The sequence below is a fragment of the Corvus moneduloides genome, chromosome Z, assembly GCF_009650955.1.
Source record: "Corvus moneduloides isolate bCorMon1 chromosome Z, bCorMon1.pri, whole genome shotgun sequence".
NCBI classification, from domain to species: domain Eukaryota; kingdom Metazoa; phylum Chordata; class Aves; order Passeriformes; family Corvidae; genus Corvus; species Corvus moneduloides.
Window position 1 is genome coordinate 23,134,339 of NC_045511.1, and position 27,527 is coordinate 23,161,865.

At 42.1% G+C, this 27,527-nt stretch overlaps 2 protein-coding genes across 5 annotated transcripts in view; one reads left to right on the top strand and one right to left on the bottom strand.

Moving 5' to 3' along the window:
• The window catches only part of SERINC5 (serine incorporator 5), a 50,102-nt gene extending 43,370 nt beyond the window's left edge, over positions 1-6,732 (top strand). For all 3 annotated transcript variants that reach the window (XM_032095182.1, XM_032095183.1, XM_032095184.1), the window contains exon 12: positions 155-6,732. In XM_032095182.1, the coding sequence (XP_031951073.1) occupies positions 155-302 (148 nt within the window). In that variant the 3' untranslated portion in view covers positions 303-6,732. The remainder of the gene's footprint in view (positions 1-154) is intronic.
• A 3,469-nt stretch (positions 6,733-10,201) lies between these two features.
• Positions 10,202-27,527, bottom strand: part of THBS4 (thrombospondin 4) — a 40,587-nt gene continuing 23,261 nt past the window's right edge. For both annotated transcript variants that reach the window (XM_032095180.1, XM_032095181.1), the window contains 13 exons: positions 25,435-25,587; positions 23,975-24,079; positions 23,653-23,760; positions 22,012-22,171; positions 20,587-20,705; positions 19,732-19,784; positions 17,501-17,694; positions 17,034-17,212; positions 15,558-15,606; positions 15,258-15,454; positions 14,588-14,760; positions 12,338-12,477; positions 10,202-10,431 (listed from right to left, as the gene is read on the bottom strand). In XM_032095180.1, coding sequence (XP_031951071.1) covers positions 10,370-10,431; positions 12,338-12,477; positions 14,588-14,760; positions 15,258-15,454; positions 15,558-15,606; positions 17,034-17,212; positions 17,501-17,694; positions 19,732-19,784; positions 20,587-20,705; positions 22,012-22,171; positions 23,653-23,760; positions 23,975-24,079; positions 25,435-25,587 — 1,692 coding nt within the window. In that variant the 3' untranslated portion in view covers positions 10,202-10,369. The remainder of the gene's footprint in view (positions 10,432-12,337; positions 12,478-14,587; positions 14,761-15,257; positions 15,455-15,557; positions 15,607-17,033; positions 17,213-17,500; positions 17,695-19,731; positions 19,785-20,586; positions 20,706-22,011; positions 22,172-23,652; positions 23,761-23,974; positions 24,080-25,434; positions 25,588-27,527) is intronic.

Consider the following 27,527-nt stretch of genomic DNA (forward strand, 5'->3'; position numbering starts at 1 on the left):
TGAAGAGACATTACAAGTCTTTCTTGGGCATTCTTGAGCAAGATCTTGCGCTATAAAGGGCTGCTCTCTCTTGCTTCCTTCTATGGGTTAACCTAGTTAAAGTCTTTTGTTTATTGCTAAAGTTCATTCCATTTTTTTTTTTCCCCTATAACAGTTATGAAAGTGCTCAGATTGAAAAATTCTTCACTGGAACCTGGTCTATCTTCTGGATTAAGATGGTCTCCTGTTGGGTTTGTGTTGGTCTATACTTATGGACTCTTATTGCTCCACTCTGTTGCCCAACCAGAGAGTTCTCAGTGTGAACAGTCAAAAGGTCATTTTAAGTTTTTCTCTTTTTTTTTTTTTTTTGAATGAGGAAACACCTTTTACCCACTTATCATAATGTACCAGTTACTACCTTTTTAGTCAGACTAAACAAATGATTGCAGACTTTTTTTACCATTTTTTATTATCATGAGCAAGCATTGCCTAAGGGTACAAACCCGTTTTGAAACTTTACAATGCTTATGTGTGGTGTGTATAAAACACAGTTGTTGCATAAACTGGAATAAGTGAAATGCTTTTCAAATAACTGACAATCCTTCTCTGGCTTCATTGACAAGAAAAGAAAAAATCATGGTGCAGATGGTATCTTCTTACTCCCCATGAATGTTTGGTATCTTGTAGCAAATATGGATTCATTCCTTTTTATACTCTTTCATTAACTGTTTCTTTTACAGTTTGCAGTGGTGATTTGGACTGCTGTTTTGTACAGCATATAATTCTTGTAAGTAGTATCCAGATAATTTTTTTCCAAAAACCTATCTAAATAATTCTGTAGAAATAAGAGAATATATGAGAATTTGACTGCCAAAGGATCTACTAAAAATTGTTTATCTAAGTATTAAATATATTAAGTTATTTTATACCTGGATTGAGAAAGGAGTGTATCAATGATAGTAAAGTATTTATTCTATTGTTACTTTAAAGGCACCTGGATATTTTATGCAATTCAGATTTAGCCCAGTTAATAACTGAAGGGGAGTTCTACACACAAATTCTCAAACTGAATTTTGTCCAATTTTGCTTTGCCAGGTTACTCAAAAGTTGAGTGTACTGCATGGGGATGTAAGAAAAGGTACATTCTTTATTCACAATGTTTGCTGTTGAGAAGATGATAGTTAAGAGAGCACTGCCAGTTGCTGTTAAATTTAAAAGTGGGGTACTTGTTTACTTTTCTACCCTGCTGTTTCAGCTTGTATCTAAAGATCTCCCAGGATCTTCAGTTCTGTTTCCATGACTAGTTTTTTAATATTTTAGATGCATTGATGGTCAGAAGAGGACTATAGTGTGTTGTCATCTTTTCTGCTTGTGTGTTGGCTGGAAAGTATTTTTTCTAACTGCTATATTTTTATATTCCTCTGTTGATACTAGTTTTGCTGTTGGGATGGGACTTAACCGATCAATATATTAATGGAGACAGTTCTTTTGTAGGACTCCTATTCCAAGCACTGGAGTAAGCAGTCAGAAAAGCAAAACCAGAAGACACAAATACAGCAAGCAGCTGCCTTAGTACAAATGACTTGACAATATTAAATACTACCTTGTCACCTTTTTTTTTTAATTTAAGCAGATGATTTGGTGGTAGAACAACAGCTCAAATGCCCTGAATGCTGAATAAGGTTGAAGCCACATAGTTATCTACATTCTGGTGGGATGAATTTATGGCTTAAGCTAGTCCTGGTGTTTTTTGTCTTCTCTCTCTTGACATATATATTCACACACATGCACAGTGTGAAATATCAACCAATTTAGCAGGTCTTTTTTAAAAAATGTGATTGAGCCTTAAATCTTCATCCACTGCTTTCTGCAAAACTGAGAAAAGCACAACACAGAGGCCAATGTGTTGGCCAAAACATTTGCATGCCTTAGTTGTTCTGTTGCAATAATTAATGGCTAATGCCCACCTGGTGAGTAATCTTAACATCTCGGATCTCAGTTCTGGTCCTGCTTTCATTACCATTTTTAGCTGCCTTGTTGCTATGGTATCCCAGGGCTTCTGTCCTGCTTGGAGCTTTCCAGGGATGTGATCTTCCCCACCCTGTGCACTCTTACCTAAAACAAAATCTTCAGGTCTGAAGTCCTCTCTACTTACACCACCTATTCCACCGATTAGAGCCTCAAAATACATCTGTCCTGAGATCTGAGGGAAGGAGGAGTCTGTCCAGCAGTGACTGCCCTGGTGTTCTTCTTGTTTGCATCAAGAGTTAAAAATAGCAGTTGAATCTGGGCTTTGACACTGAGTTACAAAAGCAACAAATAGCTCTGGACAGGGAGGCAGGTTTTTCTCTTTCCCTTTGCTTCTGCTGGGAGGTTTTGATCCTGCCAAGAGGTCTGCTAGCATGGGGACCTGTCAGGACACTTCTGCCTGCATTTGGAGTCTCACTACACAGACACTTCTGCATCTGAAAAAGGCCTTTATAAATGCTTTTTCAATCCAGAAGCATTTATCTGTCCAACCTCTAAGATAAGAGCTTATGGGCTGTGCAATGATGACTAACAGTTGTCCCACCTAACTCGTAGTAGCAATTCTGACAAACAATTTTGATCCAGTGCTATAGTTGTGTGCTGCAACTGCGATAGTCCAGGCTCTTGATTCTCCTTGCCTGGTCCTAACAGGCCTGCAAGATTGCCTTCTAGTGCCATATATGTTGTACTATGAGAAACGAAGCTTTTTTCCCCTAAATTAGCCATGTGTTTGTAACAGAACAATTGGGGAAAGGAGCTTTATGGAAGAAGGCATGCACTATGTCAAGTTATAAGGCAGGGAATGGTACCTGTTGTCTGGTGCTGATAGTAGGCATCCTGGTCACAAATGTGGCCCTTTGATGTTCCTGTTTACAAAAACACTTATTTTATGCAGTATTGCATCAGGACTTTCTGCACCTCCTTGTGCCCTTTTTAATATAATTTGTTTTAGGGAAATAGGTTTTGCACAGAGGAAACAAGGCTTTAAATGAAAGTCCACAGTGAGGCATGAGTCCATTCTTCTTACACAGCACTTACCTCACTGGTTTGCTCCTCCATCCTTCCCTACTACCGGCTATCAACCTAAAGCATCTAGATCTGCAGGTATACATAGAGTGGGAATAGGGCAGTGCCTGTTTACACAGTTTTGTCTACTTCTGAGCAAATCTTCGGGGGAAAACCCCCAAAATAAATAACTTCAAGGGCCTCTGGGTCCATGGTGCCCCAGATCCAGCTGTGGACTTCCAGGCCTTTCTAAGGAATCAGTAACTAGTGGCACCTGGGTGTGCAAAGACTAGTTCCTCACCAAGACAAGGCTTCCTGCTGGCCAGGCAAACATTACAGCCTTAGCATTCTGTGTAAAATCTGTACTGTGAACTTCCATGTGCAACTACCTAATAAAATCCTCGGCTCGGGTCAAGGAATCAAATTCCCAGCCCATAGATTCCAAACAGTTCATGCAAATGGGCTTTTAAAAAAAAAACTTTTTAAGAAGTGCCTTCATACCTACTGCTGTGATAACTATTAATTCAGGTGGCACTAGAACTGGAAAACCTGGACTGAGCCTGTGACTGGGTGATGCTGCCTTGTACGTTACACCAGTGTGTACAGGGCACAATCAGACCCAGAGTGCATGTGGAAGACCAAACAATCTGTGCTTGACAAACCTTTGGGGATAAGACTGCTTCAGGTATTACTGTGCAGTGGGAAATTAAGTGGGAAAACTCACAAGTAGCCTGATGCTTTTGTAAATAAATGAGTAGTTTTACATTTAAGCTGTAAACAGTTAACTTTCTCTCCCTATAGCTGAAAGTGTGGGTGACTGTCTGCTGAGGCAGTTCACTGCACAGTCTCTATCCTGCCTTGTGCCATGTTGTTCATTGAATTTGTTCCCAGACGTAAGTGGTGCAGCATGTCTGGCTCCTAGTGGGTTTGGGCTGTGTGAAGTGAGGAAGCTTATAAAGACATCAAGACCAGAGAACACGTCCTATACTAAATTTCCTCCATTTAAATTTGAACTAATGCTATCATTTAATGGACTCTGGGAGGAACACAGTGTTGGCAGAAGTTCTGCTGAGAAGGTGAAGCAATTTTGTTGGCTTTTTTCTACTTTTTCAAATTTGCTATCATAAAGATTATTTGGGACCTCACTGCTGCACTGTCGTCTGAGACTGGAACAATTGTACTTTTCCTCGTGAAGGCAACCAAGAGCCACAGTCCTGAATGGTTCTTGTTTGGGGTAAAATAAGTGGGACAGAGTCAGAGAGCAAGTGTCTGAATCCAAGTAACTGGACTAAAAAATGAAACGATAGAACTTTACTAGGAATGTGTGGAAAGCAGGTGGATATGCTTGTTTGCTGTTTGCCACATAGTTCCTCAACGTGTGCAGGCAGCCCTTGCAGCTGGATGCCAAGTAAGCAGCTCCACTGCAATCGTACATCAGAGATATTGCATGTTTTTGATACTCTCAGCTTTCTCCTTCAAGCATTTCCATGAGGTTCAAGCAGCTTGTGCGTGCCTAGCTAACATGGTAAATCCTGGCTGGGTTGGGCTGCTTTCCTCTAAAATGCAGAATTCAGTGTTGCCAATGTATGCATAGTTCAGAGAGAGGGTTTGTCCCCTCTCAGAATCATAAACACTGCATGTCTATTTATTTATTTATTTTGTGTTTTAGCACCTTTTTACAAGTCTATAAGCGCTTTGAGATTATAAATTACGCACGCGTAATTGCTTTGTCAGCTACTGCTGCAGCCATTTCTGGGCTAGAACATTGCTATTAATGAAGCAACCATTGCACTCGTGAAAAAACTGATTTTTAACAGTTCTTTGGCTTTGAAAGATGGCGTCAGGAAAATTTGAGTGCTTCAGATAGTGCTGCTTGAACTTTGGCTAGCAGCCCACAGTATCGTGGGCATCTGAGCAAATCAGCAACAAAGTAATCTACAGACTTTTTAAACTGCACTGTAAAGATTTTATAAACTGCTAGGCTTTTCTCCTAAGTAAGTTGATGAAGCAAAATACCACAAGACTGTACCTGTGTGGCTAGATGAGTTGAGATCATCCACAGCTAAAATTTTGCTCTCATCTTTCCTTCTGGGCTTTAGAAGCAATAGAAGTCTTTTGCTTGGAGGCTATATCTTCTTGTTTTATTTGCCTTTTTCTCCTTGGATTCGTTTTTTAAAGGCATTGTAAACCTGGTTCATTCCCAGACAACCTGCTGCCTGCCAAATGGGATGTCTTTGGTGCTAGAAACTAGCAAAGACCACTTTGCCAAGTCTTACTGATCCTTTCCTTTTCATAGCAGGACAACCTGCAGCATTGAAGCAGAGTCAAGGATCATAGTTTTTATAACATGGATTGGTTTTCCTCTGTGAAAACTGCTTCTTTGTTTCCTGTAGTGGCCTACGAGTTCTTGTGGGAGGGAAACACATAATGAACGCCATGACATTTTACGTGTGTTTTCAGTTTTGTAAACAGTAGTTTGAATTCAGTGTTTCACATGACTGTACAAGTGAATGCCAGGGGTCAAGTGCTTAGAAAGCTTTGGCTGTTTCTACTCAGAACAGGCTACATAGCTTGGGAACTGGTATGTCTCTGCATTTTCTACATCCTCATGGCCCAGGTGCCCTAGGATGGGGATGCAGACACACTGTGCAGAGTTTGAAGCAGCAACTTTGAGAGACTGGCATGATGACTGCTTTCTAATGCCCGAAGAAATTCTGTAGGCTTCAAGTAGGCCTTAAATCCCGTTTGTTCGGAGGTTTTTTATTGAATCTGGATTTGATTTTTCTACACCTGTTCAATAATGTTTTTAAAAAGTTAGAATTTATTTCAGATATAAGCCAGCTTGCTTCCCTGCTGCCTGCCAGTCTCCAATAGTTCCCAGTGTGTAGCGTACAGAGATTTTCACAGACTTGTTCAGAGCTGCAGTCGTCAGCTTTGAAACCACTCCAGCAGCCTAAAGCTTCTAAGGCTTATGCTCACCAGAGCTTCAGGGTGCAGCAGTGCAGCCATGCTTTTGCCAAAGAAGCCTCAGTGTGAAGCCAAGAAGAAAGTGCAAAGCCAAGAATTTTGGAAAACTATGGGGAAATAATGGATCATTTGACATGCCATAGCTTTAGTTTTGCTCTTATCGATACACATCCAGGTGCTTAGGTGTCCTTTGGACATCCATGCAGACTTAAAGTGAGGAGAATTAAATTCCAGATAAAATAATTCTACTTGTAATATAGAAGCTGAGAAAAGATTTACTAGGAGCATATGGGTTCAGTGTCTGCTTTTTGTTCACCACTGATGTGTGGTGTTCAGTCTCATATATGCCATGTTCAAAAACTGGATGCAAAACAGTCAAAATAGAAACACATTTTCTTAATGGTGAGGGGATTTTAATTAGTCTTTTTCAAGGTTCTTAATATCTCAAGGGAACTTTTTGGTGTGTATGTGTGTTTTTATTTTATTAAGCTGTAGCCCAGTGAAGTGGAAGTTTGCCAGTTTATTTAACTTTTTTGCAAGTGTTGTGGTCTTTAGTAACTGTAACAGTTTGACTTTTAAGGATTGGTAAAGATTCCAGAATTGTAAGATCTTACTTGTAAAATAGTCAACAGCTTTGCCTTTATAGCATGTTAATGGTTTTTATGGACACTTCCTTTTGTATACTGAGTGAATGTATTGTTATAGATTTAATGTTTAATGGACCAATAAAATTTTTCTTACATTTGAAATGAATTGTTGTGTTACGTTAAATTTTCAAAGTCAGTTCATTCTTGGAGAAACTTAAAAAATATCTAAATATTTAGATTAGCTATGCAGTTACTGAGCCAGTAAAAGTAAATTGGTTATCTTTTTTGTTCCCTAAATTTGAATGTTGTTTAACCAAAAAATCCTGATCTATGGTATATTAGAGGCCTTCAATGTCCATGTTGTTTTTGTATTTCGCCATTGTGTGATACTGGACGATGACAGATTGCACAGATTTGTCTGTGGCATCTGTTCTGAACAATCCAGCTCCCTGAGACGTTTAAGATACCCTGGCAGTGCAAAGTATCTTCAAGGTCGATGTAGCACTGAAGCCTGTGCAGCTGTTTGAGATGCAGATCTCTGATTTTTAATCTTTTTTCCCTCACCCAGATGGTGGGGTGAGCAGCTGTTGAATTTGACATGCTGAGATCCACACCAGGGAAAGTGCTTTGTCTTCACAGGTGGTGGCTCCTTCCCTCTCACCATCCATGTCCTGCTTCAGCGTGTGCCAGCTGCAGTCTGCCTCCTGTGCCAGAGGGTGACCCCCATGCCAGAGCTGACCAGACCCACACGAGGACACAGTTCCCTGTGGTTTTGAGAAACTGCTGACAAAGCTTCCCAGAGTCAATGGTGGCTGCTACTCCCTGTGTGGCTCCTGGTGCATGAGAGAGCTCTGGTGCATGGAGCTGTGAGGGTGTGTGTTTGGACCTAGGAGCAAGGCAGAGACAGGTTCCTGAGTGGTGCCCAAGGGCTGGGACAGTCAAGTGCCTGTGTTCCACAGCCTCCCACCAGCCTGCCCATCCCTGCCCTCACCCAACACCGCAGCATCCTGTCAGGATGTTCCCTCCTTGCAATTCCAGCCGGATGGTCTTCAGGGAACAGAAGCACTTGAAGTGTGTTTGCCATGGTGTTTGCAGCACACAGGAAACAGTTAATCTTTGTTGAGAGATTAGATCCTGGTGCAGAAGCTGCAGGACTCTGAACTCCAAAGTAGTTACAGCTGCTGCTCCAGCTGAGTACAGCCCTGCTGTGCAGGTGGTGAGGTCAAGAGCAAGCTACATGTTCAGTTTTAAAGATATGGGATTGCAGCATCTTCACGTGCCAGAGGCCACACATGGAGCTATGTCTGCATTGCACAATAGTCTAGAAAGGGGTCATGGTGCTAGAGAACCTTGTTTAAATGATTTTAAACAGGGACTGCACAATCTCTGATGAGAATGTGAGGCAGAAGGTTTCCCAAGCCCAGACTGTGATCTTCTTGGGGCAAATGTTGTCTGCAACAGCTGGCTTCACTCTTGATCTTGTAGGCTGCCTAGCAGTTGGTGTGTCAGTGTAGCAGACATAGCAAGCTGCAGCATCCTATCATAAGGTCCCAGCAGCACCTCCTGAAATGAAAGTTCTGGCTGTCTGACTTGTAACTTTTGTCTGTGGCTGCCAGCAGAGCAAGCCAGTATGTTTTCTGTCAGGGGAGGTTAGAGGCTCACAGCTTCACAGAGTTTTCTTTGGCAACAGCATGAGAGCCAGAGCCTGCATCTCACCTCCTAGCTTCCAATGGCCATGGACTGGAAGAGAGCCTGGAACCAGGCAAGCTCCATGGTGGTAAGCCAGCTGATAAGGCAAAGGGCCAGGCTGCTCCCTCCCAGCCATTGCAGCAGAAGGAGAGGCTCTGGCTGCAGGCAGGAGGGCTGAGCAGAGCTTTGGAGCCTGGCAAGTTTTTGAAGGCCAAGTGCAATCGTGTTTTCTCATGGAGCTGGTGTGTGCTGCAGACAGGTCAGGGTGGGCCAGGCCTGTTGCATCCACTGTGAGGAGACCACTTGTGCAAAATGTGAGCACTGCAGGACCCATGTGTTCTGCACTGGTGGTGTGTGTGAGCGTAGCAACTGCCTTCTGCCCGGGCTGTGCCCAGACCATTCAGAGAGGATTTCTGCACGGAGAAAGGGCTCCTTCTGGTGAAATGTAAATGTATGATAAGGAAGATGTAAATTTGTTTCACAGTGTGTTCTCCTTCCTAAGTGAACAATACTGCAGTTTTAGCCCATGTTCAGCTAGAAAAACACTTTTTTTATCATCTTCTAGGCGTAATTTGACAATGCTGTCTGTGTTGCTCCAAAGTAAATAGCTTTTCAGTCCTCAGACATCTGGTGAGTGGTTGGGTTTAGTGATGCCAAGGGGAAAGGAGGACTGAAACTGGAGGACTTTTCATCATCAAGCACTGAACCAAAGGAACACTCCTGCATCATGCTTTTTGTAGTGGGACTCTGGGGTCCCTCATGGGACAGCTCCTAGGACCATCCTGCTTCCAGAAACTTTGGAAATGGTAGACAAGCCCATGGGAAAATTCTGCCAGTAGTCAAAGCCTCTGATAGCTTGTAATATCCTTAAGGGTATTTTTATTGTACTGAGAACAGGAAACTTTTTTTTGTTGTTGTTTCATGCTCTCACCTGATAATTTAACTCAGCATTCCCCCTGTATCCGTGTACTGGGAAAGACCTAGGAATGTTCATTTTCCCAGGGCTACTTCTGATTTTAAAGCTCTCACTGTATTCCCTCCCTTTGTATTTCTTCCTCCCCCGTCCCCACAGGCTGAAGTGCCGTTTCCCAATGTCCTTTTAAAAGTAACTATCCTATAGTTATTTTAAAAGTATATAGTTATTTTTAAAGTAACTATCCTATCTATTCAACAGTCCTTGGAGCTTGTCATCCCTCCCTTCCTAGCTCCATTTTGAAAAATAATGTAGTAAAAATGCACACTGTATTAATAGCTTTCTGCACTTCAAATTAGTGCACTATGATACAGTTTCTTTTGGCTTTTTGTTTCCAGTCCTTTCCTAATGGTTACTAATGCTTAAAACAATGTTTTGGGGTTTTAGTTTGGTGACTTTGCATAATATTACAGTACCTGCCTAGACAGCTCGGCTCTGGCGACAGGTCAAAGCCTGGCTTTGTGCGTGTGAAAGGATTATTTTATCTAGGTGATTCTGCATTTATTATCTCTTAGTCTTTTTGTTTTAGTCACATGCAAGTCGTAAGATGTGACTACAATGCTCTGCTGTCAGCTTTTTTGCTTTTCTAGGATGTGATAGTGTTACTCACAGTTTTTGCAAGTGGGAGGGCAGGGAGGTCTAATACAGTGCTTAAGAGGAGGTCTGCCAAAAGTAACAGTGTCCAAAGGCCTTAAACTGTCCTAAAGGAGATGCAGCCTATTCCTAGGAGGACTGGAAAGGTACTACTTGGCTCAGCCAAACAGCTCTGAACCACTTAATTACCAGATGCAACCTGTTGTTTATAACACATTCAAGGTAGAGAAAATTTCACTGTCTTCCCCACCGTTTAATTATGAATCCAAAAATGCAGTAGAGTAAAACTTTTCCTGAGAGTGTTTTAAGCAAGTTGTCACTCCATTTACATGCTGCCCTCTAGATTTGAGGGCATATTTGAAAACAAGTGAGGTCCAAGTCTGTTTTGTCTCCTTTTTATTTTCACTTTTATACAAAAAAAAAGTCTGACATTGTTCTCATTGATGTGACTAAGCTGCGGTGTGCACTCTGACAACAACAATCATATAAGGATTTAAAAGATATTGTTTTACTGTTTGCAATAGCAATGTTAGTTTGCTTTTACTTTTTAAATATCCCCAATGCCAAATTGCTGCGCTTGAAATTCTTGAAAGTCCTCTGGGATGGTGTCTGAAAACAGGAAAATATGAAAAAGTTTAGTCTCTTCTGACAAAATTAAGGAGCACTTCAATTACCAGCCTACTCTCTTTTTACGTAACATGCTTCTCTTTTGTTTACACAGTAAGACTGAACAGGGAATGTTTTCAGTTTGAGCTGTATACCACAGAAAAACACGAAGAGGCTAACAAGACAGTGAGTGCTACAGTGCCAGCCTACAAGGGAGTACTATCTATCTTCAAATTACATATCTCTGAAAACTTTGTGGCTTGCACTCTTAAATTTTTATCAATAAATGCTGACCAGAAAGGCAAGAGAAGTGGTTGTCTTGCTCTGCCTGCCAGACACATTTTTAGTGCCAGCATCTCTATTTCTCATGTATCCTAATTCAACTTCCCTGTGATGGTTTTCCAGGACTCAAGAAGGGACAAAAAGCATTAGGACCAGGACCAATAGCAACCGGCATAAAGACTTGAGACTTGGGCAAGGGAGCTGGAGATGGATCAATGTCGTAAGAGTAACTACAGTTGTGTTTGAAGTGTTGTTTGCAGTCTGCCTTTGCCAGATCCCAGAACATTTTATCTGGAGAGCCACAGAGCAGCCATAGAGCTAAAGCTGCAGCCAGCAATGGAGCCACAGCAATGAAGCTCAACTGCATGACCTCAACTTTACTTTGATTATTTCCACCCTGATGCAGGAGAGGTAGCTTTAAAGTCATAAAAAGGACGTGCGTATTAACACACACAGTATGTAGAAAAAAGGGGTAAGTCCTTTGCTTTCTGTGGAGCACTTTTTAAAGGCTTGAAATTCTTCATAACGTAGGAACTTGTCTGAAATGAAAACAGATACTGGGGGACTTCAGAGTCTTTCTCAGTGGGTTTCATTGACTTAATGTAGCTCCTGCAGCAAAGCCACTTGCCTGCTCTCTGCCATGTAAGTGTGACTCAGTGGCAGCTTTGATACATGCTTTCTGGGAAACCACAATACTGTTGAAAATACTTACCAAGTAATTTTTATTTGTAAGCATTATTGTCTAGAAATTCCCTGTTTAACTGAGACCTCCAAGAGCCAGCCGAAGTGTAGTACTGAGTGTCAAAGTACCAGAGTCCATCAACATAACATGCCACAGAGTGGCCCTGTCCCCTGCAGGCCTGAACTGGGCTTCTCAGATCCACAGAAAGCAGACAAGGAAACTATTCCAACTTGGCTGGGTAATTATTCTCCAAAGGTTGGATGCTGAGAGGAGGGGCAACCCCTTCAGCCCCAGTTCAAGTTACCTGAACTGCTGCTGGGGCAGGAGTACCCTGAAATGATCAGCTTCTGTGTGAGTGATCAAAGTTTGAGTTATTTTACATAGTGGATGATCAGGGCTAAGCTAAAAGGCTCTTGCTCCAAGAGAAGTGAGCCAGCACGCTCCCACAGAATCAGGAGCATTCCTACATGGGAGGAAAGGTATCTTATGATCTTGTCCCCCCACATATAGGACCAGCCAGCAAGTACCCAAGTGACACTGATGCCTGGTGCCTGAGCTCACTGGCTCTCCAGGTGTATTTCACCTTGTATTCAAAGCTCAAGGCATCTACATACATGATGGTGTCAGTGTATTTATTGTGTGTGTACAGCTCTCACAGTCAGCTGGTTTTATGTAACATTCCTAATTCTCTGATGACAGCTATTCCCCTCAGTTGGCACAATCTCGCCAGCAGAGTGACTGCTCTGGGAGGAGCAGCTGTGAGGTGTTAGTTCTTGTCTGGCTGAGCTGCACTGTGCTGCTGGTGTCTGGGGAGGCATTTCACAGCTGTGAATAACTTGCAAAGGAAGGGGAAAGGAAAGGATGCAAAATGGCTTAATCCAACAGCCTTACTACTGGTTCTTCACTTGCTAGTTGTTAGCTAAAATGATGTGAGAGCAAGATTACCATTGCAGCGATATTTCAGGTTGGACCAAATAATGTTTTCCTGAGAGAAGCAGAAAACTCCAAGCCGTCCTCCACGCATCGTGGTGTCTATAGTTACACCAGAGTCTGCCACTAGGTCAGAGCCTTCGTAAAATCTTGCCCTTAATGGAAGCAAACAGAAGCTCTATTAGGTCTTTTCTAAGTCTGCAACATTCCTGAAAGTAATGTTGTTATCCATGGAGACTCTATTCTTGGGCATGCTATCCTTCCCATCTAGCCCAGGGGAGAAAAAGCAGTAAAGGTAGCCCCTTGACTGTGTAGGCTGGGAACTGGAGCAAATGCTACATGCTAGTGAGAGCCAGACAGGGGAGGGTGTTTGGGGGGATTGCTACATATCCTGAAAAAGCCTTGGAATTTTTTTTTTCCTGTAGTCAGTCCGGCTAAGCACTTTAGCTCTTTAAATTTTCCACAGTCGATAGTGATAGGAGAACCAGACTAGATCAGCTGAAGAAGGCCAGATGGATATTGTCTCACATAGTTTGAAGTTTGAAGCTGAACTGTTTTTTAAATAGGAAAAGTTTCAAACAAACCATTGGAATCTTAAATTTGTCTGTGAGATTTCTTTAAAAATGTGAATATGATTAACTCCAGGAACTGTTTTGCTGATCTAGCATCTTCTTTTTAGAAAACCCATTAGCAACTTCCCAAACCGCCCTGTGAAAGCTGCGCCCCACCAGCTGCCCAGTGTGTGCTCGGTATTGAGGGCTTGAGCAGGACCACACTAGAGCCAGCTGAGCTGTTTGTTGCAGCACTGCCCACATCAAGTCCTCAGCCTAGGTAAATGACCTAGAGGATGATGAGCCTAGAGGATAGGATGTGGATGAGGATAGTGCTGACACATTTCTGCATACAAGAAAAGAGCAAACGGTGAAGGGAATGAAAGTTCCTGTGTCTTTTCATAAAATAAGGGAAAAAAACCCAAAACAATTCCTGTTATGTTTCTGAGTTTATCTGTAGAATGAACAGAACTTGTTGTCTTGAAAATTTCCATGGGAGAGGCTGGCTCAAGTGACTTTTTCCTAGGCTTCCTTGAAGCCTTGGAAAATCTTTGCTAGACACATAGTGGTCTGTGGCATCTGGCCTAACCAGACCGCAGCGAGAGTGGACAGAGAGCTGACAGAGGCGCGCTTTAGGTGTGGCTGCCTTTAAAGGATTCTGTGACCACAGACTTTGCGACCTTTCCCAGTTACAGGGAGCATTAGTTAGGCTGGTGGGAGATACTTCAGCCATAGGAGATGTTTGCTCATGCAGCAGCTTTACAAACTTCTTGGTCTAAACGTAAGTTGCCACCCAAGATCTATTTGCTACTGCCTGGTGGCTAGGGCACAGTAACTGACAGTATAAATGTTCTTTATCAGTTTTAGTGTAAAAGTCAATCACGATCACTCAAATTACCACTGAAGATGATGCTCTGTACCAGAAAAGTGGAATAATTACACCATCAAATTACTGCATCTCAACTGCAGGGTGGTGATTTTCTTGAAGAAAAACTGACTTACCATATTTCTATTCTATTATAAGGTAAAAACCTGAGCTGATTATGCCAGGGCAGTTAGTTTTTTGCATTTTAATGTCAGCCTTGATCTACAAGTATAATTCCTGCTGATTTCTCTGCTGGATGTTGCAGAGTAAAATGTTTCATCCTGAATGGTGACTTTTTTTATATTATTAGCTTTTTTTTCCCCAAAAAAACCAAAGTAAGAATATATAACATGCATTACAAAGCTTTGACAAAATTTCTGATTATATGCTGAGTAATCGCGAATCCATCACGTCAGGATAATTACTGATCTTAGCTAGAATCACAACCTCTAAGTGGACAACTTTTATTAATTCTGTTATCCTAGAATACATAAATTCCAACAAAAATATTCTAAAATATCAAAATTAAGAAAATGCGAAATATATTGCTTTTCAATAGCCAGCAGTAGCTTGGAAAACAAGGTACTAAATCCAGAAAAGAGCTCATCAGGGTAAGGCACAGTTAAAAAAGACAGATGGTCCATACAAAGAGGTTTAACTTGGAATTGTCTCTGCTAGGAAAAGAACTGCAGGCAGAATTTCAGAGGTCTAATCTGTTATAAGGCTTCATCAGTGCAAAGCCCAGACATAATACAAATTCTCAGGTTATCATCTGAATCAGGTGTTGAGAAATTACAGTTTAGGCAGACATGTATCTGTACTCACTTTATCTATCCTTTCCTCTCTTACCTGATATAACCAATCTGGGGTCTGTGCTGCAAGAACCAGCGATAGGAGACTTTGTCTTTCCACCCTACATTTCGGGGGTCCTTCCACAGCAGCCTGACCTGATCGTTAGTGTCCCCTGTGTGCCAGAGGGAGTTGCGGAGGTGCTCGCCAGGACCTGTCTTAGATTTCACAGCCTGCAAAAATACAATTTTCCAACACTGACCACATAGAAAAGTCACTTTCAGAAGCCATAGATCTTTTTTTAGTGGGGAACAGGTCTGAAGAAACATCCTCTCCACTGCTAACAAGCCCCTAACTTCTGTTGTACAGCCACAGACACTGCCTATGTGAACAAAGCAACCAGCTGGGTACCTGGACAAAGGAAAAGGAGGCAATCTGACCAGTCAGGGTCAGAGCACAATCACTGCAGAGACTAAATGCTCCAGCTGATCAGAAAGGCAACATGAAGTTCCTTAAAAAAACAGGAAAGGGCTGTGTGGCAGCTGCCTAGTTTAACCATTTTGACAGCAGTTGCAAATAGAGAACAGCAGTCGGGCAGCACACTGACATGCAGTGCAGTGGCTTGGCTTGTGCATGGCATGATGACCTAGCCCATGGCCAGCACCTGGCAGGATGGCATAGCCAGGCTTCCATGAGCACTGTGTCCTTAGCTAGGAGCCACCACCAGTACCTTTAGCTGGATGCCAGGCTCTGCAACAGCTCGGAAGGGAGTCGCTTGCCAGTACGTCTGTTCCGTCTGTTTCCACATTACTACGTAAAAACTAGAGCTGTCTTGATAACCAAAAATAAAGCCAGCATAGTCGTCATCTGTCACTGTGTTCACATGAAAAGTGCCCTCAAAGTCAACGCCATTAAAAGCCGTGTAACCTAGGCAGGGATACAAACAAGTTAAAAACAATTTTGCAGAACACATGTTCATATTCTGTGTGTTTTCTGCTGTAAAACTTGAATCTCAGAAGAGAGTACATACCAACAGCAAGGCCAGGATCACTGTTCATAGTCTGCACAATTTCCATCCCCTGTAAGGGTAAATTCAGGGTGGTTAGCATGTGTGGCAAGCTGGGTTGGCTAAGCCTTATAGCCTTTTCTTGTCTCCCTCTAGCACCTCCTTCATCTGTCTCTTCTGTTTGCTCTCAACATACCTATGACGCTTGTGTCTCCGAACTAAAATCAGTGAAAACTATAATCAAATAGTAATGTTTCAGCTGCTTGCATACCCTGAGTCAGGAAGGATTTGTCAGTTTTCCTAGTGCAGAATTAGTCATACTGGTATTTTGATACTTTCTTTCCCTACTACAATATTCTGGAAATCTGAATCTGGCCGAAACTGGGGTGCAGGGGAAGAGGGTTGTGGGAGGAAGAGAGTTTTTCCTAGGCTTAGCTCATACATTTGGATCACAGAGCTCAGGATTAAACTGACTGCCAGGACTGGGTTAAGGAAGATGTATACATTCCAGCTGGCTTGGCAGAAACTTTCGCAATGGGAATAAACTACATGTTCCCTGTGACTCAGAATACACTAGCCTCCTGAAGGCTAAAATTTGTTAGTGCAAGTAAGTTACTGAGTTCCATCCAGGAGTACTGGAGTGCTGCATCCAGCTCTGGGGTCCCAGCACAGGAAGGACATGGAGATGTTGGAGCGAGTCCAGAGGAGGCCAACCAGAGGATCAGAGGGATGGAGCATCTCTCCTATGAAGACAGGCTGAGAGAATTGGACTTTTTCAGCCTGGAAAACAGAAGGCTTAAGGATGACCTAATTGTGGCCTTCCAGTACCTGAAGGGGCCTACAAGAAAGATGGAGAGAGACTTTTTACAAGAGCATGCAATGACAGGACAAGGGGCGTGGATTCAAATTGAAAGAGAGTAGGTTTAGGTTAGATATTAGGAAAAAAATCTTTACTGTGAGGGTTGTGAGGCACTGGAACAAGCTTCCCAGAGACGTTGTACATGCACCAAACCTGGAAGTGTTCAAAGCTGGCTGGAGCTCTGAGAAACCTGGTCTAGTGATGCATGTCCCTGCCTATGGCAGGTTGGGGTTGGAATGAGATGAGCTTTGAGGTCTCTTCTAACCCAAACCAATCTATAATTCTATGAAATTCTGTGTTATTTAGCAGGTCAGACTTTTAAATTATGGGAAGGATTCATGAAACTTGTTTGCTACATGTTTCAACAGGGTAACACATATCTGCCTTCTGGCAGCAGTGAAATCCACCCAGAGTAAATTGGCCAGCATGTAGTTACTTTAGATTATTAGGAGCATCAATTTTGATAGCTTGAAGGCTATAAAAAGGAAAATTCCTTCATTATTACTCCTGAAAATAGTCTACTAACCAACAGTTTCCACTTGTCATGTCTGCCAGAGGTCCAGAAATTACAGAGCCAGTTTTACTGTGGTTTTCAAATGATCTTTCTCAAACAGGTAAGAAAGACCAAGTTTTATTTTTACCTGGTTCAGAACCACCCAGTTTGGATCAATCTGCGCATCCCCCTCTGGGTCCAACACCACTGTCTGATAGGCCCTGAAGTCTGTCAAGGTGATCTCTGCGTTCTCAGGGCACACATCGATCCGATCAATCACTGTATCCTGGTCAAAATCAGACTCACAGACATCGCCAACTCCATCACCTGAATGCATCAGAGAAGTGAAAGGAGATTTATGGTGCAGCAAGTAGTTACATCTGGCCCAGCCACTGGATCAGGGTGTCCAACAAGCAGGCAGAGTGTCAGCCCTGCTGACTGCAGTGCCTGAGAATGTGCCTCTGTTTTGGCTAAAGGGCCCCTGAGTGCTGGGGTTGTTCCTGGCAAGAGTGTATGCATTGGTAGTGACCGTGTTGCATCCTGGTGCACATGAGTAATGCCTGGAGATGAATGCAGTGCCTGAGAATCCAAATGGCTCCTGAAGGCCCATCTTACCATTATCATCTTCCTGCCCCGGGTTGGGGACCAGCCTGCAGTTGTCAGGGCCCGGGGGCAAGAGGTCAGGAATGCCATCATTATCATCATCGTCATCACACTCATCACCCAGCCCGTCCTTATCTGTGTCCAGCTGGGAGCTATTAATAACGGTAGGGCAATTGTCTGTGCTGTCCTGGTGCCCATCACCATCGCTGCAACCACAGAAACAAAAAAAATGGCATGCCAGCATCAGCTCCTGCCTCTGCACAGTGAACAGCACGGACACCTGAGGGGGAAACACACCAATGGCAGCTCTGGAGGTGGAAGCAGACCAGTGGGCAACACAACTGTTGTTGCTCAGGTGGCTGAACTGCAAGGAGAGCAGGAACAAAGAAACTCAGGTAAGATAAAGTGGCAGGAAAGCAAAGACCAAGTCAGGAGCTATAAAAATACTTAGGGAAAAGAAAAAGAAGCCTTACATGGTGTGGGAAACATACTGGAGCCCAAGACCCCGAAACACATCCACTCCTAAAGGGTGTGTAAGGCACATCCAAAAAGTGCTGTGTCACCAGTTAAGAGGCACTCAGGAGACAGGAAGAGCTGGACACCTTGTGTCCCTTGTCTTGTGTGCATATGTGTCTTGGTGCTCATGAACATGCAGGTGTGAGTGTGAATGAAACTTTATGAGAAACTCTACATGAGCACCTGAAGTCAGACTTACTTTAAAACAACCACTGTTCTCACCCTCCTGCATAGCAAGTTTTTCGTGGTGGACTTTGCACTGCTAGGTTAGTGCTTCCACTCGATGGTCTTGAAGGTCTTTTCCAAAATGAATGATTCTATGATTACAATCCTGCAGGGGGACATGCATTAAGAAATAGAGGAGAAAGTCTGTAGCTCCCAAGCATCCCTCCAGGCCATGGGTGCATCAGCTGGTTACAGTGAAGAGCCACCAGGAACCGGGACACAGATGACAGAAGAGGGTTCAAGAAGTTATGGGGTGGCAACATAACTTTTCCATGCCAACAGTTAAGTGCATCCCTGAAAAAAAACTGCCTGAACTGTGGTGTGTTTTGTATGCATACCAAAACCAAATTGCTTTCTGGCAATTCATAGGCATGTTTTCCCTCAGTAGCTTCTTGCTTAGCACAGGTGGAGCAGAAGTGACCTGCAGCCAAATTAAGGTCATGCTATGGCTTATAGGTAGGCATATTCCAAACCACCTCTCCCTGCTTAAGAAAAGTGTTTTTATTTTAGGTCAGAGTAATCAATGTTTGCACAATATTGAGATAAAATGCAATAAGCACCATACATGTGTATCTATTGCAAGGTTAACCTCAGGCAGAGCTACAGCATTTTTACCAGGAAATGCTTCATAGACATTAGTGAAGTTTATGGGGGGAAAAACGGTCTTTTTTTAAAACATGAGGAAGAACAAAGACATATCTACTTAAGAGTAAAATGCTGATGGCCTTGGCAGCTGCTGGCCCAAGACTGGGAATGATCCCTGCAGAGACATGGAAGTGGGCTCCCTGCAGGTCCCTGCGCAGAGAGCAGCACCCACCAGTGGCCCTGGCATGGAGCCCTGCAGTTGTCTGTGGCTGATGAAATGCTGTGACAGCACAGGATTTATCACTTCCCTTGCCTCTTGCTGTAAGTGAGGTGCACACAGGAGGGCCTGCCACCCCTGAAGTTGGTTATGCAGAAGCTGCTTCCAGGAAAGTGATGCAATTGGTCATGGGATGTGCTCCTGTGAATGCCCAAGGCATATGAAAGATATAGACAGAGGATCCTTGCCAGTCTTGCTGTGCAAAGGGGTTGCTCTGCAAGTGTTTTACACTTGATAATAAAATTCTGTTTCTGCAACCCTAGGTTCTTAAGGAAAAACATACAGCCTTTAACTGTGAAACTTCTGCTAAGGAGACAGAAATAAAAGAGGAATGAAAAATAAAGAAATGAATGAAAGACAGTTTCTCACTAAGAAGCTCTGAGCAGTGCTCTGGGTTTTACAGCCAGAGAATTGCTTGAATGTCACTTCCACAGGAACTCACAGGAAGCCTGTGTGAATGGGGCTAAGGATGAAGTAATTGTACTACCACAGGGAAGTGAACAAACAAGGCTAATAAATCCTAACACTGTTTTTGAAATAACATCTCTCTGGAATTAAATCCAGGCTAGCCTGAGGGATTATAGCTCTCCAGGAATCAGTAGCATGCTTCAGCTCAGGACTAGCCTCTCTCACAGCTTACCTGTCCTGATTGGTATCGCAGGAATCTCCAACAAGGTCATTGTCAACATCTGACTGCAAAAGGGAACAGAGAAAGTTCCAATATCAGCTGTCAAGAACATCTATTTAAATTGCAGGATTAAATCAAAACAGAACCAAATCAAATACAGTTAAAATAAAAGCGTGAAAAGACACTTGTTTTACAGAATTTATTTTCTCTCTTGCATCATGCATCTAACCAAAAATTCAGTTTTATTAAAAAAAAAAAAGACAGCGAATAAAAACGGTTGAACTTAATTGAAGCAGTTCAAGCAAGATTCCTCTACTACTGAAAATAAGTATCCCTCATTTCTAGCAAGGTTAACTTCTTAAGCAGCTTTAAAATTCTACTATGTTTCTCTATATTTTCCAACATTTTTCATTAGTCACAGGGGGAAGGGGGGGTTTGAATCAGAATTCCAACATATGAAAAGTTACAATGACTTCTCACCTAGGAGCACTGAAAGTTTTGATAAATAAGGACACCAGGATTTTGTCCTGACTAAAGAAATATCAAGTGTAACTCAATCACACCCCTATGTGGAGTCCTGGAGCCGATTTCAGAGCATGAAAGATATACGCTGAGCAGAGGTCCTAACAACATCCCGAATTGAGAGTACAACTGGTGGCTCCTCCTTCTCACACCAGGAGAGTCTGCAGATCTGTAAAACTCTCCTGAATACCTAGATATATACTGTATTTTATTATCCAGGAAATACACTTTATTATTAAAATATGAACACTATGGCTGCACGGGTTGCTTCATTCTCTTGCACTTTTTTAGGTCTCAGCAGTCCCTCTCCCTAAACAAGGATAATTTTTCCTTCTGCCTGCTAACCTGGTTTGGGTTGCTGATTGTAGGGCAGCTGTCACAGGCATCACCAACACCATCATTATCTGTGTCCTCCTGGTCTTCATTGGGGATCCTTTGACAATTATCCAAAAGGTTCTTAACACCTAGAGTAAAGTGGATTGTGTGTGTTAGTTGAAGACAATTCCCATGTTTGTCCATACTGCACAATATAAACATTAAAACAGTAAAGACACTATTCCTTTTCAGCAACTACTTAATCCTGCAATGAAATTACAAGCCTGCACAGTAAATCTTTCTTATGTGTGCATCACTCATTTAATAGTAGTTAGCAACATCTTGTTAAAGAACATCTTTCCACCTGTCTTGGGGTGACTTTATGATGTGTATCCCATATCGCTGCCTATGCCTATAAATTAATTTTTGTGCCTTTCTGTGCCTTTAAACTGAGCCTGAGAGGGGGAAGGAAAAACTGAGCAAAACTTTCTCAAAGCAGTTTGCAGCTTGTTCAAGGTCACACAGAGATAGCGACTTTGTTTTCAGCTGCAGCAGGGAAGCAAGGAGGCACCCGGCTTGCTGCTTTCCAGTCAGCTTTTGGCCAGTTGTTTCAGTTTCTTTTCTCCGGAGACAGATGGAGAGTTGAACTTTTTTTCCTTCCCTGGAATTTTGGATTTTCTCCCTTTTCTACTGGACTGCTTCAATATCAGAGCACATCAGGACGACTTTCCACCTGGCACAGAGGGCCTGGCCCTGGGCCAAGCCCCAGCTCTGAGGACACCAAAGGCTTTCCCAGGTTTTTTCTCCACAGCGAGAGATTTTATCAGTTAGCATTATTTTCCTTTTCCTGTGTGTTTGTTAAATAAATAGTTTTATCTCCTTCACTTTCCTTCCAGGAAAATTTATTTTTCCCAAACCTGGTTGGGGAAGGGGTGGTTGTGACCTGCTGTCTCTCGCAGGATATATTTCTAAATTTGGCCAAACCAGAACACCACCCCATCACACCCATTATTACACACAATTCATTCTATCCTGTTCCTGTATCACAACTTACAGGATGGGACATTTCATCTTTGTTATTACATTTAAAGGGGTGTGATTTTTTCACTTCTTTCAAGCCTCCTACAACAATGAAAATAACACATTATATAGCTCTTGGGCACCAGTGACTGGCAGCAGCTGGATGCTCTGGGATGTTTGCACCTTTAAGAAAATGCTGAATGATCAACAACCTTAACTTCTACATGAAACATGGCTTGGTTTCTCTGTTACAGTGTACAGTGCTTCCAATGCAAGCTAAGATATGTATTAATTAAATGAAAAGGATTAAAAACACAGATTTCATGAAGAAAGACTATGTGTTACAGCTAGCGACATGAAGTCTTCTGATGTGCAGCACACACTCTGGGCAAATTTGAATGACATCAGAGAAGCTGAAAGTGAAAAATCACCAACCATCTCCATCCATGTCATCATCACAAGCATCTCCTTTCCCATCACCATCTGTGTCCCTCTGGTCGTTATTCAGGACATTACGGCAGTTGTCACAAGCATCTCCGAAGATATCTTGGTCACTGTTTCTCTGGTTAACATTGGGAACCAAGACACAGTTATCCTGTAAGACACAGAATCAGACATCAGTCAGGCCATGAATCTTTAATTTCTACTTTAATTGATTTATAAACCTCTTATATTTATTTCTACTTACCAAACAAACAAACAGAAAAACCAACCAAAACAACAAAATGGTGTGAGCAGTTTTGACATTTTATGTGAATATTAGCTCTGGATCAGATTTCACTTGGTCCCTCAAAGCTCTGCTTTGAACCACACTCTAATCATAAACATGCAGTACCATAAGGCTTTACTTATAACCTTGATTTCTGATTATCATTTTGGATGCGTCTATGGTGAGGAACCTGTTTTGGTGCCTGAGCTTTCTCACATGGTCCTTCTCAAAAGCTGCAGTTCAAAGACTCTGACAAGGTTTGCAGATGGTCTCAGTGAAAGGCTATTGCCCCCTTCTGGTACAGACTCAAACTGAAGCTGGAAACTGGGGAAAATTTTTTTGATGCAAAAACGTACAGGTTTTTGTTCAGTTTTGGTGGGTTGGTTTGTTTGTTTCAAGCAAGCTGCTATTGGCTTTTAAAGTCCATCAGGAGGTATGTGGAGAAAATTTTATTTCAAAGTGGTATAAAATTTCTCCACCCATCTAGCACACTCATGACCTCATTGTCTTGCCCAAAGAGAACAACAACAGAGACTAGAAAGAATAAAGAATTTACTTGATTATGAAGGTGCTGAACCTGCAAGTAGATTTAAAGTTGTAGGACGATTTAATTTTTTCATTTTAGAACATTAATAAAACCAGCTGATTTAAGCTAGCAGAATTTAGCCTGGGCCTCTCTGGCAAAACAGCCTGAGACAGACCTTCTGTGACTGCTAGTCTGCCCTAGTTCCAGGTGGACATTTGTACTCTGGATGTTATTGTTGGCTTCCTTGGAAGCAGAGTAAGCAGTATCAGTCAATGATCTTAATATAGAACAACAGTCGGCTTGTAAGAATCCAGGGTGAAAACAAAACAGCTTTTCCAATCTGAATTTATTCTCTAGTATATTCTGCTGTGTGTACCCACATGGAAACCTCTTGTGCTTCGAGGACATGATCTAAAGCTTTTTCAAGTTATTGGCAAGACACATTCATTTGTGTGGGGTTTGGATCCCTGATGAAATGTGTTGTCAGGTCAACCTGCTTTTTAAATAGAAAGATGTTAATGCAAGTAATGTTCCTGAAGGTTATGCTGTGGGAGAGTGACAGAAGGACACAAGCTCTATACACAAACAGCTCTAGAATTAAATGATAAAAGGTAGTAATGGAGTATACACAGATGGGATTTAAGGCTGTGTGGCTTAAGTCTTGTAAGAACGAGCATTATATAAAAGAAAAATACAGGATTTAGGGGGCCACTGACAGTGATGGGTATGGAACAATCTCTGGCAAACAGTAGTGAATCAGATTTCAGAATCACTTCCCATTGCTGCAATGGGAAATCCTTCTGTTTGCACAGACCCCTGCATCCTGATCTATACACAGCACCTGCTCATTGAGAATGCCATCTCCATCTGCATCGTCATCACAGGCATCTCCAATCCCATCACCATCAGCATCTTCTTGTCCAGAGTTTGGGACAAATCTGCAATTGTCCTAGACAAGAAAGGAGACAAGTCTGGTGTTCTATAGGTAAACTAGACGCCTTCATAATTTGAATGATTTTTTCCTATTATTAATTGATTCATCAACTTAAATAGAATTCAATAACCTGAATAAAAGATGAATACATTGAGTCATGTTTTTTACAGTCTTCCTCTTTATCCCTTCATGCTCTGAATTATTATAGAATTAAGAAAGCATTTCTTACCTTTCTGCAGTTTTCAGCAGAGCATGAGAGTTCTTCATTAGGGTAGCCATCAATGTCAACATCTTTTCCACAAATATAACCATCACCAGCCCAGCCAATGCCACACTATCAATAAAACATCATGGTAGCACTATCAAAAGGTTAATGAGTCACTGTAGAAATATTCAAGAAGGAAAACTCATGCCAGTCTTGAAAAGAGCAGCATATGGAAGTCATGGCCAGATACTGAAGTACCATGAGATACAGAGAGCTTGAAACAAAGATTTTCTTTCCACATTGAGAGAGGCTGCAGTGTATCCAGATGTAGCTATAAAGAGCTACAACTTGATGTCAACTGGAATGTGTGCCTGCCACACCTAATGATTGCAGTGGGAGCTATAGATTTCTTATAGACACTGGCCAGGAACGAGTTTAGGCTCCTCACTGGCAGGTTGAGCAAAAGAAAAGGGGAGACCTAGGTAGAGTATGCACCTAGCATCTTGGCAAGGGGCACATGGTTAGATGGGATGACTGTGTTTTGTTCAGTGTCTCAAGAACACATCTGCAACTAGAAGAAGTTTTAAGAGAAAACTGTGTTGACATTTACTAAGTTTGCTTCAGAAAAACAAATGCATCTGCACACAAGTTTCTCCTAGCCAATTAAATTATTACTGTTTCAAACCAGCATATCATTTATGTCAAAGATATATGCAAAGAACTGCATGTCAAAATCTGGCCTTCCCTTAAAACCAGGAGTTGCCTAATACAAGTGTCTAGGCATGTTCCCATTACAGCATGGACTTAAAATATCCTAGATTATTTGTCTTTGAAACAGATGTACTTAAAAACTAAACCAAAGCAAGTGCCAGAAAAAGCATGCACTGTATCCAAATTTAGGACACAGGATTAGTCTCTTGCTTTCTGTTGCAGATGGAAAAACTAAGTAATATACTTAAGTATACTCTTACAGTGGAAGTTCATATGCTACTAGTGCTCCTCAGCTCCCATAGCTGGTAAGCACAGTACAGCCTCCCTGTACAGCCTGGAATCTGTGATCTCACTTTAAAAAACATCTCTATCAGCCAGCAAATACAGGCACATTGGCTATGCAGAGAGGATCCTTGCTCATAGCTATGTAGCTGGGCACCAGGAGAGGAATTTGTCCTTGTGATGTCTTCTGTAGTGTGACAGTTGACAGTCTTTTCTGAGGAGACTACAGAAAGTCTACAAAAATGATTCCTAAAGATCTAATTACACAGGCACAGTGAATATGATACATGAATATGGCTGCTTTACAGACATGTGGCAAGAACAAAACAGTTGCAAGATAGTCTCAGCCCAGTTTTCACAGCTGGTCTTGGCCAGTGTGCCACAATTGGTAAAATATCCAACTGTATAAAATGACCACAAAGATTTTCTCATTTCCAGCCTATAAAAAATGCTGGACTTCACTGTAAAAATGCATTAATTAATGAACTCACAATACATGTCACCTCTCCTCTCCTCTCCTCAATACAACGGGCATGGATGCTGCATGGATTGAGAGCTCGATTCCTGCAGCTCCGTTCAGCCTGGCATCCTCTGGTTTGGTCTCCTGTATATCCTGGTTTGCACTGGCCACAGTGGTAAGACCCCTGTAAGAACAAAAAGTCACCAGCCAGACTTTTAACAGGACTTTTTTTCCTTTTAAAGCAAGCACAAGAGCAAGATTCAAGTCACACTGTTTATGCTGTGCAAGTGTAGTTTTTCATCCAATGACGCCTCTTGTACTGCGAACAAGCTTTATTTTCTACACTTCTTTATTTCTACAAGAAAATTATATTTGATTCCCAGAGTGCATGCTGGAAAACATACTCAACTCTTGCGTGCTTAGACCAGTCTTTTGTTAAGCCAGAGAAAAGTCATGTAGCAGCAAAAGCGTCTTCATGATGCCTTGTCCCTGCCAGCATCACCCTGAGCTGCTTCCAGGTGACTGAAACTTTTGTGCAAAATTCTAAGCAGCAGCTGATTAATCAGGCTGGATGATCTTATTTCACTGTAAAGCACACCCACCAGTTTATCTAAAGGCAACTGGGCACAAATTTTAATCAAAGAGAGATTAAAAAGTTCACCATGTCTTTGTCCCATTTTATTTTTTAAGCTAAAATGTTTTTAAGCCAATTTGATCCAAATCTTCTTCGTCAGAAAAGAATTCTGTATCTGAAGACACAGCCATCCTCATTTACACTGCAATAAGAACATCCATGTAAGTTTTTGCAGTAGTTTACCATGATACATGCATATGTATTTCATATGTATCACTCTCTTGTGTAAACAAACACAAAGGAGCTAAGCCAAGGAATCTCATTATGTGTTGGGCCAATCACCATATGAGATATAAACAGATAAATGCTGATAAGGTGAGGTCTTCTTTAGGCATCTAATGTGACTTTTGTCTCTGTCTCACATTCTTGTTGACCTGTAACTTAAGACATAAAAGTTAATTGAGAATGATCTTTTTACCTTATGGAGAATAATTATTTTTTGATATGTCCAGGAACAGAAATGGGTAGATCTCTGACAAACGTGCATCTAACCACTAGTGAAACTTCATACAACTTCACTCTTTGTGTACAGTCTGTTGGAGGAACTGTCAGGTCTGTCATAGTACACCATCATAGAGAAATCTACTTACTACTCAGACTTCATAGAGAAATCTTTCTTACTACTACTCCTCTATTCCTAACTTCATTACAAATTATAACTGTGCTGTCTGCATACTTTCAGGATGAAGATGAAAATAAACAGATGGCTGAAGAGTAAAATAATCCCTGGGCCATGCTAATGGTATGGCTTATTTAAAACACACCAGCCTGTGTACTTTATCCTAATGGATTACAGGGTAGTATCTTCTGGAGTCTGCTGAATTTGCTTGCTATATTCTGTCCTATATCAAGCTCTGGTATGCATTAAAATAGCCTCTAAGGCAGCATTTCCATACCAGACTGTTTCTGAAGGGATACAGGACTAGAAACCCCACACTGTTCTGTTTTAACAGATGCAGGACACTTCATGTTGGCCCTCTGTAGACAGGGCCCAATGGCCTCCCAAAGAGGCTGCATGTCTAGTCATGCAGCAAAACACAACATGTGACAGTAAATGTTCTAAATATTTAAAAAAAAAGATACAAATATCCTGAACGGTGAAAGCAGCCCTAAGAAAACAAGCTTATTCATGAGGAAAGCTAATACTGAACACAAATGGTAGCCTCAACAATACCTTGCTGCAGAAAGGACCACCTTTACACCTGAAGAATACTTTTAACCCGTCTCTTGCTATAAAGAAAGCCTGTGGCATGTACAGGACAACCAGGGGATCAGGCCCAGCCAGCACAGATTTATGAAAGGCAGGTCCTGCTTGTTCTGTTAAGAAGGTGACCTGCTCAGTGGATGAGCCTTTGACACCATTTCCCACAGCAATCCCCTGGGGAAATTGGCAGCTGATGGCTTGAGCAGGTGTTCACTGGGTACAGAGAGTTCACAGGCCCAGAGAGTGGTGGTGAGTGGAGTTATATCCAGCTGGTGTTTGGTCACAG